The sequence below is a fragment of the Thamnophis sirtalis genome, unplaced genomic scaffold (genome assembly GCF_051295495.1).
Source record: "Thamnophis sirtalis isolate CommonGarterSnake01/CBP01778 unplaced genomic scaffold, rThaSir2_p1.2 scaffold_13, whole genome shotgun sequence".
NCBI lineage: Eukaryota > Metazoa > Chordata > Lepidosauria > Squamata > Natricidae > Thamnophis > Thamnophis sirtalis.
The window spans coordinates 24779436-24792154 of record NW_028261393.1 but is presented as its reverse complement, the minus strand read 5'-3'; the positions used below and the strand labels follow the sequence as shown (position 1 = coordinate 24792154).

The window sequence follows — 12719 nt, the reverse complement described above, 5'->3', positions numbered from 1 at the left end:
CTGTCCAAAGATGTCTCCGTGGTCATGTGGCTGGCATGACTAAATGCCGAAGGCACAAAGAACACTGTTACCTTCCCACTAAAGGTGGTTCCTATTTTTCTACTTGCATTTTTACATGCTTTCTAACTGCTAGGTTGGCAGAAGCTGGAACAAGTAACAGGAGCTCACTCCATTATGCCTCACTCCATTACCCCTGATCTAGAAGCACACACAAATGCAGAAATAGATTTTTTTTAAGCTGATACACCTAGATCAAACGAGACTTGAAATCTGCTTACAGTTACATGAAGGAAGGCAATAAGGATGACATGCATATCTACTAGAAAGTGGGACATACCTGTGTAATGGATTACAAATCCTGTATTGCTGACAGAAGCATCACTGCGGAAGGCCAGGAAAAGGTTGTTGCTGCTGCTCTCAATCCTTTCTGGTACTTGGGTATCATAGAAACTCCCAATCAAGGGACTAACTGAACTGGCACCATCATAGATGTGCAAGAAATCATACCCTGGTTCCAAATTAAACCTGAAAGGGAAGAGAAAAGAAAACTAAGTGTGTCAAGTATCTGACTACCAAGAACAGGGATATAATGGAATTCTCTGAACCTCAGAACAAAAATGAACATTTGCAAAACATTGAACGACAAGAACAGATGCATATTCATAGCTCAACAATGACTTAGCCAGCTCCCTTGTTCTATTAAGAAACATTTTAGAGCAGTGTTTCTCAACCTCAGTGAATTTAAGATGTGTGGACTTCAGCATCCAGAATTCTCCACCCAGCAATGCTAGCTAGGGAATTCTAAGAGTTGAAGTCCACACATCTAAAAGCCAGCAAGGTTGAGAAACACTGCTTTAGAAAAAGGATCAAAGGCAGCAAGGGAGACCCATCTCAAGACAGCTGCTGATTAAAGGGACTACAATACAATATCTTCTGTAATCTAGCCTCTTTTTTCTTTACAACAAATCCAGATAATGAGATGTGCGACAATCAAGCTTTCTGCTACTGACAGGAGATTGACAACTGATCCTTTTAGTTCTTTGTTGTCCTTTTAGAAAGATTTATACTCAAAGTAGGTGTTTATGGGAGGTGTAGAGGAGCACAGAGGAGGAACATGGAGAAGGTATGCAAGGACTGTTTGCAAAATATAAGCTTAACCCAAAAAATGAAGACAGCATCATGGTTGTTCCACCTTGACTTCTTTTGGTTTAAAGAGAGGGAAGGAATAATTATCAATATTTCATTATTATAGTCCATATCAGCAAATAAAGTTCTAGTATTTCTTGTGGCACTTGTTTCCAGGCCTCGTCTATAGCAGGAGGATTAAAAAGGGCAAATTTGGAGGGAAATTGTCACTTTCAGTCTTTAGCTCCTCGTATAGAGGAGAAACTTTTATGCATCTCTGTCATTCATAAATATGGGACCTGTGACCTCCAAACTTTAGATCTTGCAAGTGTTAGATGGAGGGATGCCACCCTATTGTAAGAATTAAAGAGAGATAAGGATTTGGGAAAAGGTGTTCAATATTCTAAATAAATGTGATTGGGTTACTCTGCTAAGTGACATAGATGGATGGATGGATGGATGGATAGATGGATAGATGGATGGATGATGGATGGACATAAGATGTGAGTGAAGAAAAACATTGATTGGTTCCACTTGAAGAATGAAAAAGAGAAGGACTGCTGATTTGGCAGTCTATTTCTTTCTATACATGGAATAGTAAAAGGATAATTTAAAAGCATAGTTGCTTTGATGTTTATGATGAAAAATAGATGGAATCGGTGAAAGACTCAGGGGTCATGAAAAATTCTATATGTGGGGCAGATATGTAGTAAGGTCAAAGGTGGGGGAAAATGGAGGTAGAAAAAGAACTAAGTAATGCAAAAATAAAATGGCCACAAGGGAAAAAAAGAATGAATCTTGTATTAGAAAATAGATTCTTCTTTGAAAAGAATGGGTGGAAAGTAGACAGAAGGAACCAGCCAGTGTGGCATAACAATGGAAGCATGGAAAAGAATTACTGCTGCCCCAAAAATGATGATGGAAATATATTGTGTAATGTGTACATAGAAAAAAATAGTTATCTCTTGCATATGTATGAAAATAATGTAGTTAAACAGACCGAGAAAGCAGTAACATGATGGTTTAGTTTAGTTTAGTTTCTGCAAGATGATACAGAAAGATTGTGATGGAAATTGTGTGTATGTATGTGACTTTGTTCTCCAGGCTTTGCCTTAGAGATTCTCTTTTCCTGGATGCTAATTATTGGTGAGATGTTTGCAGGTACCCCAGTTCATTACCTCACTTCTTTCTTTTTTTCTCTGAATTACAGTTTTATTTATTTGCTTTTTACATATACTGTTTCCATATTGTTCAGTGCATTGTGAGCTGTCCAGAGTCATTTGGAGTTGGATGTCATAAAATCAATTGACAAATTAAAAATGAAACTGTGCCTGGGGCTTAAGGAATGTCCTTGTTATTCCTGCATACAAAGCTACAAGCACAGAAACAAGAGTAAATGGAAAATTTACACAATTTTTACTAAGTATGTCTGGGAAGAGACTTGGTGGAATTCTGATTAATTGTGTTTAAGAGGTGGCAATAAACAAAATGCAGGAAGTGGGTTTTATGTCTGGGTGTACCAGTGGTGGGTTCCAGATCCCATTCCAACCGGTACAGTTGGAACAGGCCCGGTGGCATGCATATGGACAGGCACAGCACGCGCATGCATCTTAGTGCCTCCGTGAGCCTCCGTGACGTTCCAGCTGCTCAGCGGAGCGTCACACAGGTGCTGTATGCACCATGCATGTGCGTGGCAGCGCAGAAGCTTTAAAACACAAGTAAGAAGCTCGGGCGTGCAGGTGGGCCCTCCAGAGCACCGTACCGGAATGGTATCCCGTGCTCCGGGCAGGCTCCGGTATGCCTGTATTGTGGCGTACTGCCTGCAACCCACCAGTGCGGTGTACAGACAAGAATTTTTGCTCTTTGGAAAGCATTGAAAAATATATGAATGTAAGGAAAGAACTGCATGTTTGTTGACTCAGAGAACATTTATGACAAAAGTGAATTGACTTCAATTATGAAAAAAAATGTATGTTTATGGAAAGTGGTAGAGCTATAGATTGCAAATTGCTATAAACTGTATGAAAGGATGGTTATATAAATTGTATGGAAAGATGGTTGCTGAAAGTGGTAGAGCTGTAGATGATGAAAATAAGGCATGAATATAACCGCAACAAGATTATTATATGCACAAAGATGGAAAGATTCAGCATTATCTACGATAGAGGAATGGTTGGTGAAGATGATGGAATTTGCTGAGATGCTTAAATTGACTTCTTTGATCAGAGAAGAGATAATCTCTATGTTTATCTGAAACTTCTTGTAGACATTTTATGTGAAATTGAAAAAAAATGAGTTTATGATTTACAGTTTTGATGTTTACACAAAACAGATGATAAAAAAGAGAATTATGTTGTAACCATAGAGACAAATTAATAATTAAACTTCTAGATGGTTTAAAGTAGACTGGATGTTACTTCTTTAAATATTTTTTTTAATTTCTTTTCCTCTTTCCTTTTCCTTTTTATGTATTTTTTCCTTTCATGCACTTTTAATATTTTTTTTGTTTTTTTCTTCTTTTCTTTTTCTCATTCATTGATTTGCTTGCATGTCCCTTCCTAAAACATTTAGTAAAATATGACAAATGAATTTAATTAAAATATTTTACATTTTTAAAGAAAAAAAGCATGAGTGAGAATAAATGACTATCTAACGGATTAAAGAGCAGGAGTTGTAATGCTCCCTTGGCTATTCAGCGTATTTATGGATAAATAGATATAAATAGTGGTGGCTGCAGACTTGTGTTGAGTGGGAAATGAATTGATATATATTTTAAGCCAGGTTGTAGGCTTAAATGCAGAATGATCTGCAGCAAATGTTATGATGCAAAAAGCAGGGTAGACTTGAAAACTACTGTAGTGAATCTCAAAGTTGCGCTTCACTGCAAAAACAGAGTGCAGGTTATGCATCAGTAATAAAAACTACAGTACGTAGATTAATTTGAATACATTGGTGTTAAGTTTACTTAAAGTTGGGAACTTTAAGATGTGGGAATCCTACTGGAAGATGTGGTCTGCTTCAAGAAATGAATATTTTATGAAGTAAGCAAAATCAGCTTTGTATAACAATGTCCTTCTATCTGGGTTTTTTTACAAGTACTCTTCAATTTACAACTACACATTTAACAATGGTCAGGAATTACAACAGCCTTGAATTGGGGCTTTACAGTTTGTAAAGTACTTTTGGCCACTACAAAATGTTGCACACAACCCTGAGGTCATGTGATCATGCTCTGGATGCCTAGCTAAACTACTCCCCATTTTTTATCAATAGATTTTCACTCACTTTGGGGCAGAGAGATTTTAACCTTTTTTCCAACAGTCTTCCTATGATCATGTATCAAGGCAGGTCTTTCCCCAAATAATAGAGAAGGTTTGCAATGATCTGTTGACCTAATTGATTCTCATGTCTGTGAATCAACCCCCTAGGAGCTGAGGTGGTGCAGTGGTTAGGGTGCAGTACTGCAGGCCACTTCAGCTGACTGTTATCTGCAGTTCAGCGGTTCTAATCTCATTGGCTCAAGGTTGACTCAGCCTTCCATCCTTCAGAGGTGGGTGAAATGAGGACCCAGACTGTGGGGACGATATGCTGACTCTGTAAACCGCTTAGAGAGGGCTGAAAGCCCTATGAAGCGGTATATAAGTCCAACTGCTAAGTCCAGTTGCTCTTTGTTTGGAAACTTTCACAAGCAGTAACAATACAGAAAGGTGTTTTGGGGGGTGGGGTTTTTTTTGGGGGGGGGGTGTATGTATAGTCAAGGAAATCTACAATGCTTTTTACCACAGAAGAGTTCTGGTAGCCTAAGATTGCTAGTTCGTTTTGTTCATGCAAGTGCACTATTCATGGTACACACAGGGGGGTGAACTAGCTTTGCACCAGCTGGATAGCAGCATTCGGGGCATTTTACTTTCTTCTGCTAACCTTGCCTCGCTTCCAGTCAGATCAGAGGTGGCATTCAGCCAGTTCTGACAGGTTCTAGAGAACCGGTAGCAGAAATGTTGAGTAGTTTGAAGAGCGGGCAAATAGGCTGGCCACATCCCCGCTGCCTCCCAGCTGATCTTCTTTTGTTGCCCTGAACAGGAGAATGGAGCTGGGAAGCAGGTTAGTGGGATGGGGAGGGAATGGAGATTTTACAGTATCCTTCCCCTGGAGTGGTGAGGGAATGGGGATTTTGCAGGAACCTTCCCCCAGGAGTGGGGAGAGAATGGGGATTTTGCAGTATCCTTCCCCTGCCATGCCCACAAAGCCATGCCCACAAAGCCATGCCCAAAGAACTGGTAGTAAAAAAAAACTGAATCCCACCACTGAGTCAGATCCAGCCCCAGCTCCCACTTCTGCGTGGAACGCTTTCCCCATCAGAATGGTACCTATTTATCTACTTGCATTTTTACATGCAGATATACATTTTTACATTTTACATTTCTTGCTGACGTCGAGTGTCATTAATCCACTGTGCCCTCAGGCTCCCTATATGCACAGAAAAATGATTTATTCAGAGAGAACCAACAGGTTTAATCTCCATTTACTGAGTTGCATCAGTGGTGGGATTCAAATAATTTAACAACTGATTCTCTACCTAATGATTTCTTCCAACAACCAGTTCACCAAACTGCTCAGAAAGTTAAAAACCAGCCGAGGTGGGTTGTTGCAGTAGTAGCAGTGGTGGGAGGCTCCACCCACCTGCCCAGACGCTTCTGTGCATGTGCAGAAGCATCACACGAGCAGGAGCATGTGCAGGAGTGTTCCTGAACTAGTAGTAACAAAATTGGCAATCCACCAATGACAACCAGTTCTTCCGAAGTGGTGTGAACTGGCTGAATTCCACCACTGAGTTGCATCCGTGACTTAAGATAAGGGAATCTGAGGCACTTACGTGTGAAACACCAGAGCAATGACATAATCCGGCGAGACGGTCAGCTTCCAATCACACTCTTTTCCTGGAGGGTAAGGCTCCGGGTAACCGGGGGACAAGATAACCCCTGAAGGCCCTGCCAGGATCCCACCACAAGGTGCTAAAGGAGGAGAGAGCAGAACCACAGCTTATTTTGCATGCCGTCTTTTGAGAGACTCCTCAAACAAGCTATGCATGCATTTATGACAAATTAAGGCTTTAAACCTGGGGCAGTCCAAGATCACGTCTTCCCTTGTGTTTAACCAGGGTTGATGCTTTCAAATTTTACTCCCCCACCCAGAAAACTTCCCTTCACTCCTGCTGTGCTTGAGAAAACTCACAAATAGCTTAACCATTTTTCATAAAATTCTACCAAGCTTGCCCCCCTCCCCCCATTCCTGCCACACTTCCTGATAACTTGCAGATGGCCTGTGAACCTTGGACTAAGATACAGGCCATTTTCCCCTTTTGTAAAGCTGACACTAAAACAGGAGTTTGGAATTTGAACTTCTGAAAAATGTCTAGATATTGCATTTTGTACAATCAGTAGTTTCTGCCTACAGCAAGGCTGTCAAACTCACGTTGTCTCGGTGTCATCATGTGATGTATTGGGACTCCCCCCTTCTCTAAACTGCGTGGGGGCAGGGCCAGCACAGGATGCGTCCGGCCTACGGGCAGCAAGTTTAACATCCCTGCACTAAATCTTTTTGTTTTGCTTATTCTGAAGTTAATTTCATCATGCATTTCACATAACAAAGACCCAAGTTCTGAAAACAGGCATGCATGTATGTGCACATGCCTTGGAGTCAGTTTTGGCTCCTAGAAACTGCCTGGATAAGTCTTTGCAGTTTTCTTGGCAACATGTTCAGAAGTGTTTGCCCTTGCCTCCTTCCTAGGGCTGAGGGAGAGTGACTGGCCCAAGGTCATCCAGGCTTTCTGCCTAAGGAAAGACTAGAACCAGAACTCACAGTCTTCTGGTTCCTAGCCTGGTGCCTCAATCACTACCAAACTAGCTCCCTTTTCCAGTTCTATACCTTCTTCTCTATATAACTAAATCCAGATAGGCTTAATGAGGTTTCAAACTAGAAATTAGCTGAGTAATAAAAAAAGAGTATGAATTTCTTGGAAAATGGAGCTTTTGTTGTGTGGATTCATCAACATTTCCTCATTGTACCAATAGCTCCCTATAATCATCTCCATGTCAACATGCCCTTGACATTTGCCTAAGGAATGTAAATCTCCATCTTGATGGAAGAGTTCACATCCAACTACCCGTTTCCCACTCTCTTAGGGATGTGTCATGTTAGTAAGTTGCTGCTGTGATCCACCAGCAGCCAGCAGAGCAGGCAGCAGAGTCGGATAATGAGGAGGTTGGAGAGGAACATGGGCCAGTCCAGGGGACTGAGGAAAGCTCAGACGAGGGCTCTGCATCGGAGGCAGAGAGAGAGCTATACAGCAGTGAGGCAGATGAACAGCTGAAGCCTGTTCCCAGTGTGTGAATGTGCAGAGCTGCCAGAAGACAAGAACAACTAAGAAAGCAGGGTCGACTTAAGACTAAAGCCACACCTTAGAGGTGATTGGCCCCTCCCAAAGGAAACAAAAGAGGAGTGAATGGGGAGTGGGCTTTTGCAGGAAACAATTCGTTCCTTCGGTCGTGTCAAGAGTGGAAAGTTCTGTTTGTGACTATAAGAGACTCTGTGCCAAGTTTTGCCTTGCTCTGCATTTGGAAACTAGTTATCTGGCAGGGCTTCAAATGAGATAAGGTTTGTGTTAATAAATATTCCTCTGAAAGACTTTTTACTAAGCCTTGCTGACTATGAATAAAAGGAATTCACAGTCTTGTAAATAAAAGGGATTTTGCCAGGACTAAGACTCTGCTTCTTGCTTTTTAAGGAAGCCTGGGTCTGAACAGTTGCTTACTTAAAATGAAGAAGCTGAAGACTGCCTTCCACTAAAACAGAGGTACCCAAATTTGGCAACTTTAAGGCCTGGATTTCAGCTTCCAGAATTTCTTAGCCAGCCATGCCAAAGGCTTTGAGTTGAAGTCCAGAAGTCTTAAAGTTGTCAAATTTGGAGACCCCTACACTAAAAGAAGAGAAACAGCATTGGAGTGGGACACAAAACATATTCTTAGCTTAGTTTAAGAAAGGAATATATTTCACTCTATTTTCCTTGATTGGGAACCACACCGAAGGGCTACTTTGAATCCCATCCTAGAAGTTGCTTAGATGTCTCCTTTATCACTCTGAAAGTACCTTTTGCTCAACATCGACTCTTAACACAGGAGAGGGAAAAGGGTAAAGTGCCCCAGCATAACTAATTCAATATCTGAACCCTGAGAAGGAAAGCCCTGATCAGATTACAGTCTCATTTGCTCTGATTTGCAAACATGGGTCTGTACCAGCCCCACACTGGCAGCTTCTGTACCTATGCAACTGGGTGGATCAGGCTGCCAAAAGAACCTGTTCTCGATCTGCACACAGCTGATCTTAGCATCTCCCTGCAAGGTGTATCCTGGATCACATTGGAAAATGATGTTGTCTCCTGCTTCCTTGCTGTCTCCACTCCGGCTTCCGTTCTGTGGGATCCCAGGGTCATTGCAGGAGGTGGCGGTGGACACTAATAACAAAAAGTCAGGGAAAAGATGAACCAAGGGAACAGAATTATTCATTGAATTTTTCAATTATTCCATAAACTCTGAAGCTATGGCATGACACTCATGTTGAGCATAGTACTCTGCATTTCCTGGAGGCGCTCAGGAGACGAAGAGCAGCCACCTAGCATACAATTAGAGCAAGAATGGCTCCAGAGGGAAACAACACAGAAAGCAGCCTGTTCCTCATTGCTGAGCAGAACAAAGAAAGTGGTATGGAATCCACCAAGTCCATCACTGTCCATCATGGAGGACAATGCTGATGGTGTAACTGGTGGCATCTCACAATGGTCTCATTTTCCTCTCTTCCACCGCTATCTTTTGGATGACGCCAGTAGCCATGAGTGGTTTTTTTTTTCAGGCACCAAAAAGAATACAGAAAGACAGATATTGGTATTTATAAGCAGTTTAATTTCATTTGAATGGCCAAATTAGGCCAGGTATACCAAACTGCAGACAAACTCAGGAGTAGTGAAACACGGCTCCCTGCGTTTCTATCTTCCAAGTAAATTCCAAAGGAAAAGATCAAAAGGAACTCTTCCAAGAAGTCCACTTTTTGCTGACTGAATCAGCATTGGAGAAAAACAATGCAATCCTATTTACTTCAAAAAGCAGACACATTTAGCAGGTTCTGACAGGTTCTGGAGTACCAGTAGCAGAAATTTTGAGTAGTTCGGAGAAATGGCAAATACCACCTCTGGCTGGCCCCAGAGTGGGATGGGAACAGAGATTTTCCGATCCTTCCCCTGCCATGCTCAAAGAACCATTAGTTTAAAAAAATGTATTTCATCACTGTTTAGGTTCAACCAAAACTCTTCTTTAAGCAAGGCATAAAGCAGTAGGTGGGCAGAAAGAAGAAATCAGGGCAAAATTAAGACAGAGCTAGGAAGTAATCAAATGAAGGTTGTGAATGAAATATATTAATATAAGGACAGTACTACCAATACCAGGCTCTATGCACGATAGAGCATAGCAAATAGAAGAGCAATAGCACAGACCTATATACTGCTTCACAGTGCTCTACAGCCCTCTCTAAGCAGTTTACAGAGTCAGCATATTGCCCCCAACAATCTGATTTGAACTGCCGAATTGCTGGTAATCAGCAGTCAGAAGAATTGGCCTGCAATATTGCCTTCTAACCACTGCACCATGACGGTTGCACTACCATGGTTATTATCCCCTTCTGAAAAATAAAGTGTGTTTATTCCCTATTTCTTTCCAAACTGGTCAATATACTCAAAGGATCCTCCTGGGCTTACAGCGTATTGTCATTATATAACTCATATCACAAAACTAGGAAAAAAACATCTGCAGATGCTACTTGCTTAATGGCTGCAATTGGGTTAGAAATCTCAGTTGTTGGGCAAAACAGTAATTAAGGGAGATGCCTACATGACTCCTTTGCTCAACAACCACAATCCCAGCATTACCAATTGTGGTTGTTAAGTCATCATCCAGATTGTCAAATGGACAAAGCAAAAGAGCTGCCTCCAGACAGCAGCTCTTTTTAAGAGAGAAAGAGCTGCCTGTCAGAGGGTTTCAGCTCTGTGCGGAGCTGAAATCCTCCCAGCTGGTAGCCCTTTTGTTCTCAAATGTTCCTGCCACGTGCCAAATAATTTCAGTTTTCCTCTGTTCAAACTTCAAGGAGGGGCAATCCTTCAGGAGGCTGCAGGAATCCATCCCTCCATCCCAGTAGTGAAATTCAATTTTTTTTACTACTAGTTCTGTGGGCGTGGCTTGGTGGGCGTGGCAGGGGAAGAAAAACACACATTGCCGCTCTGATTGCATCCGCTGAGTCGCACCCAGCCGCCTTGTTCAGGATAACCCGCTCCCTCCCGAAGGGGAGGGATGCGGGCAATCCTTTACAAGGTAGGGCTGAGGAGTTTGTCCAATTTCTCGCGGATAAAGTTGCTCGGCTTCGGGCAAACCTGGACTCCAATTGTGCAGAGCCAGCCGAGGTACTGGGGAAGGGTCTTGAACGACATCTTTGGATTGATTTTCAGTCTGTTACTCCTGAGGAAGTGGACAAGGCCATCGGAGCAGTGAGTGCCTCCACATGTGTACTGGACCCGTGTCCCTCCTGGCTGGTCGCGAACAGCAGGGAGGTGACACGGGGCTGGATCCAGGCGATAGTGACCGCCTCTCTTCAGGAAGGGTCCTTTCCCCCCCTCTAAAGGTGGCGGTGGTGAGACCCCTACTGAAAAAGCCATCCTTGGATCCAGCCGTTTTAAATAACTACCATCCAGTCTCCAACCTCCCCTTTGTTGGGAAGGTTGTTGAGAAAATGGTGGCCTCTCAGCTCCGGCGGTCCTTGGAGGAAACCGATTATCTAGACGCCTTTCAATCTGGTTTCAGGCCTTGCTACAGCATGGAAACTGCTTTGGTTGCACTGGCCGATGATCTCTGGAGAGCCAGAGATGGGGGCCATGCCTCCGTTCTGGTGCTCCTTGACCTCTCAGCGGCCTTCGATACCATCGACCAGGGTATCCTTCTGCGGCGGTTGCGAGAGGTGGGAGTGGGAGGCACCGTTCTTCGGTGGTTCTCCTCCTATCCATCGGACAGGTCGCAGTCGGTGTTGGTTGGAGGGCAGAGGTCGACCCCTAGGCCCCTTAATTATGGGGTACCGCAGGGGTCAGTCCTGTCCCCCCTCCTGTTTAACATCTACATGAAGCCACTGGGAGAGATCATCCGACAGCACGGGATAAAATACCACCAGTATGCGGACGATACTCAATTGTATCTGTCCGCCCCGTGTCAGCTCAGTGAAGCGGTTGACGTGATGTGTCAGTGCCTGGAGGATGTTAGGGTCTGGATGGGGGTGAACAAGCTGGCTCTCAATCCTGACAAGACCGAGTGGCTTGTGTTTTTCCCTCCCACAAATTGGCCAGGTATTCCATCTCTCAGGCTGGGGGGTGAAATTATACGCCCCTCAGACAGGGTTTGCAATTTGGGAGTCCTCCTGGATCCACAGCTGACTTTAGATCACCATTTGTCAGCTGTGACCAGGGGGGCATTTGCCCAGGTTCACCTGATGCACCAATTGCGTCCCTACCTGAACTGGGAGGCTCTTACAACAGTCACTCACGCCCTTGTGACCTCAAGACTGGACTACTGCAATGCGCTCTACATGGGGCAGCCCTTGAAGAGTGTTCGGAGACTTCAGCTTGTCCAGAATGCAGCCGCGCGAGTGATCGTGGCTGCGCCTCGGTACACCCACGTTACACCTATCCTCCGTGAGCTGCACTGGCTGCCTATTGGTCTCCGGATACGCTTCAAGGTGCTAGTCGTCACTTATAAAGCCCTACATGGTATTGGACCTGGGTACTTGAGAGACCGCCTTCTGCCAATCACCTCCCATAGACCCATTAGATCCCACAGATTAGGCCTTCTCCGAATTCCATGTGCCGGTCCATGCCAGCTGTCGACCACTCGGAGAGGGCCTTCTCTGTGGCTGTTCCGGCCCTCTGGAACCATCTCCCCGTGGAGATTCGTACCCTCGCCGCCTTTCAGGCTTTCCGTAAAGCCATTAAGATCTGGCTGTTCCAGCAGGCCTGGGGCTTTTGAATTCCACCCCTACTCGAATTGGTTGTGCTTGTTGTGACTTTTAAATTGTTTTGTATTGTTGTTCTGTTTTTGTTTTACTTTTTTGTATTTGTTCCCCTCCCTTCTGGTTTGTCAGCCGCCCTGAGTTCCTTCGGGAATAGGGCAGCATACAAGTCGAATAAACCAACCAACCAACCAACCAACCAACCAACCAACCAACCAACCAACCAACCAGAATACTTCAAAATCTCCATTTGACCCCACTCTGGGGCCAGCCAGAGGTGGAATTTTCTAGTTCTCCAAACTACTTAAAATTTCCGCTACCGATTCTCCAGAACCTGCTGAATTTCATCCCTGCTCCATCCCCTCCACTTGCAACTTTTCCTACCGGTTTCCCCACTGACTTTGTAGGGAAGCCAGTAGAGAACATTGTGAACAACGATTACATGATTGCAAGATGCTTGGCCAAGAGTTGCAGATTAGAGTTAGCTGCAAAGTACCTGAAAT

The 12719-nt window shown here is 43.7% G+C and overlaps 1 protein-coding gene across 1 annotated transcript in view; it reads right to left on the bottom strand.

Moving 5' to 3' along the window:
* CSMD2 (CUB and Sushi multiple domains 2) overlaps nt 1–12719 on the bottom strand; it is a 771224-nt gene that overhangs the window by 181857 nt on the left and 576648 nt on the right. The window contains exons 27-29 of the mRNA XM_087728138.1: nt 8444–8635; nt 5999–6137; nt 338–525 (exon numbers count right to left, since the gene is read on the bottom strand). Of these exons, the coding sequence (XP_087584264.1) occupies nt 338–525; nt 5999–6137; nt 8444–8635 (519 nt within the window). The remainder of the gene's footprint in view (nt 1–337; nt 526–5998; nt 6138–8443; nt 8636–12719) is intronic.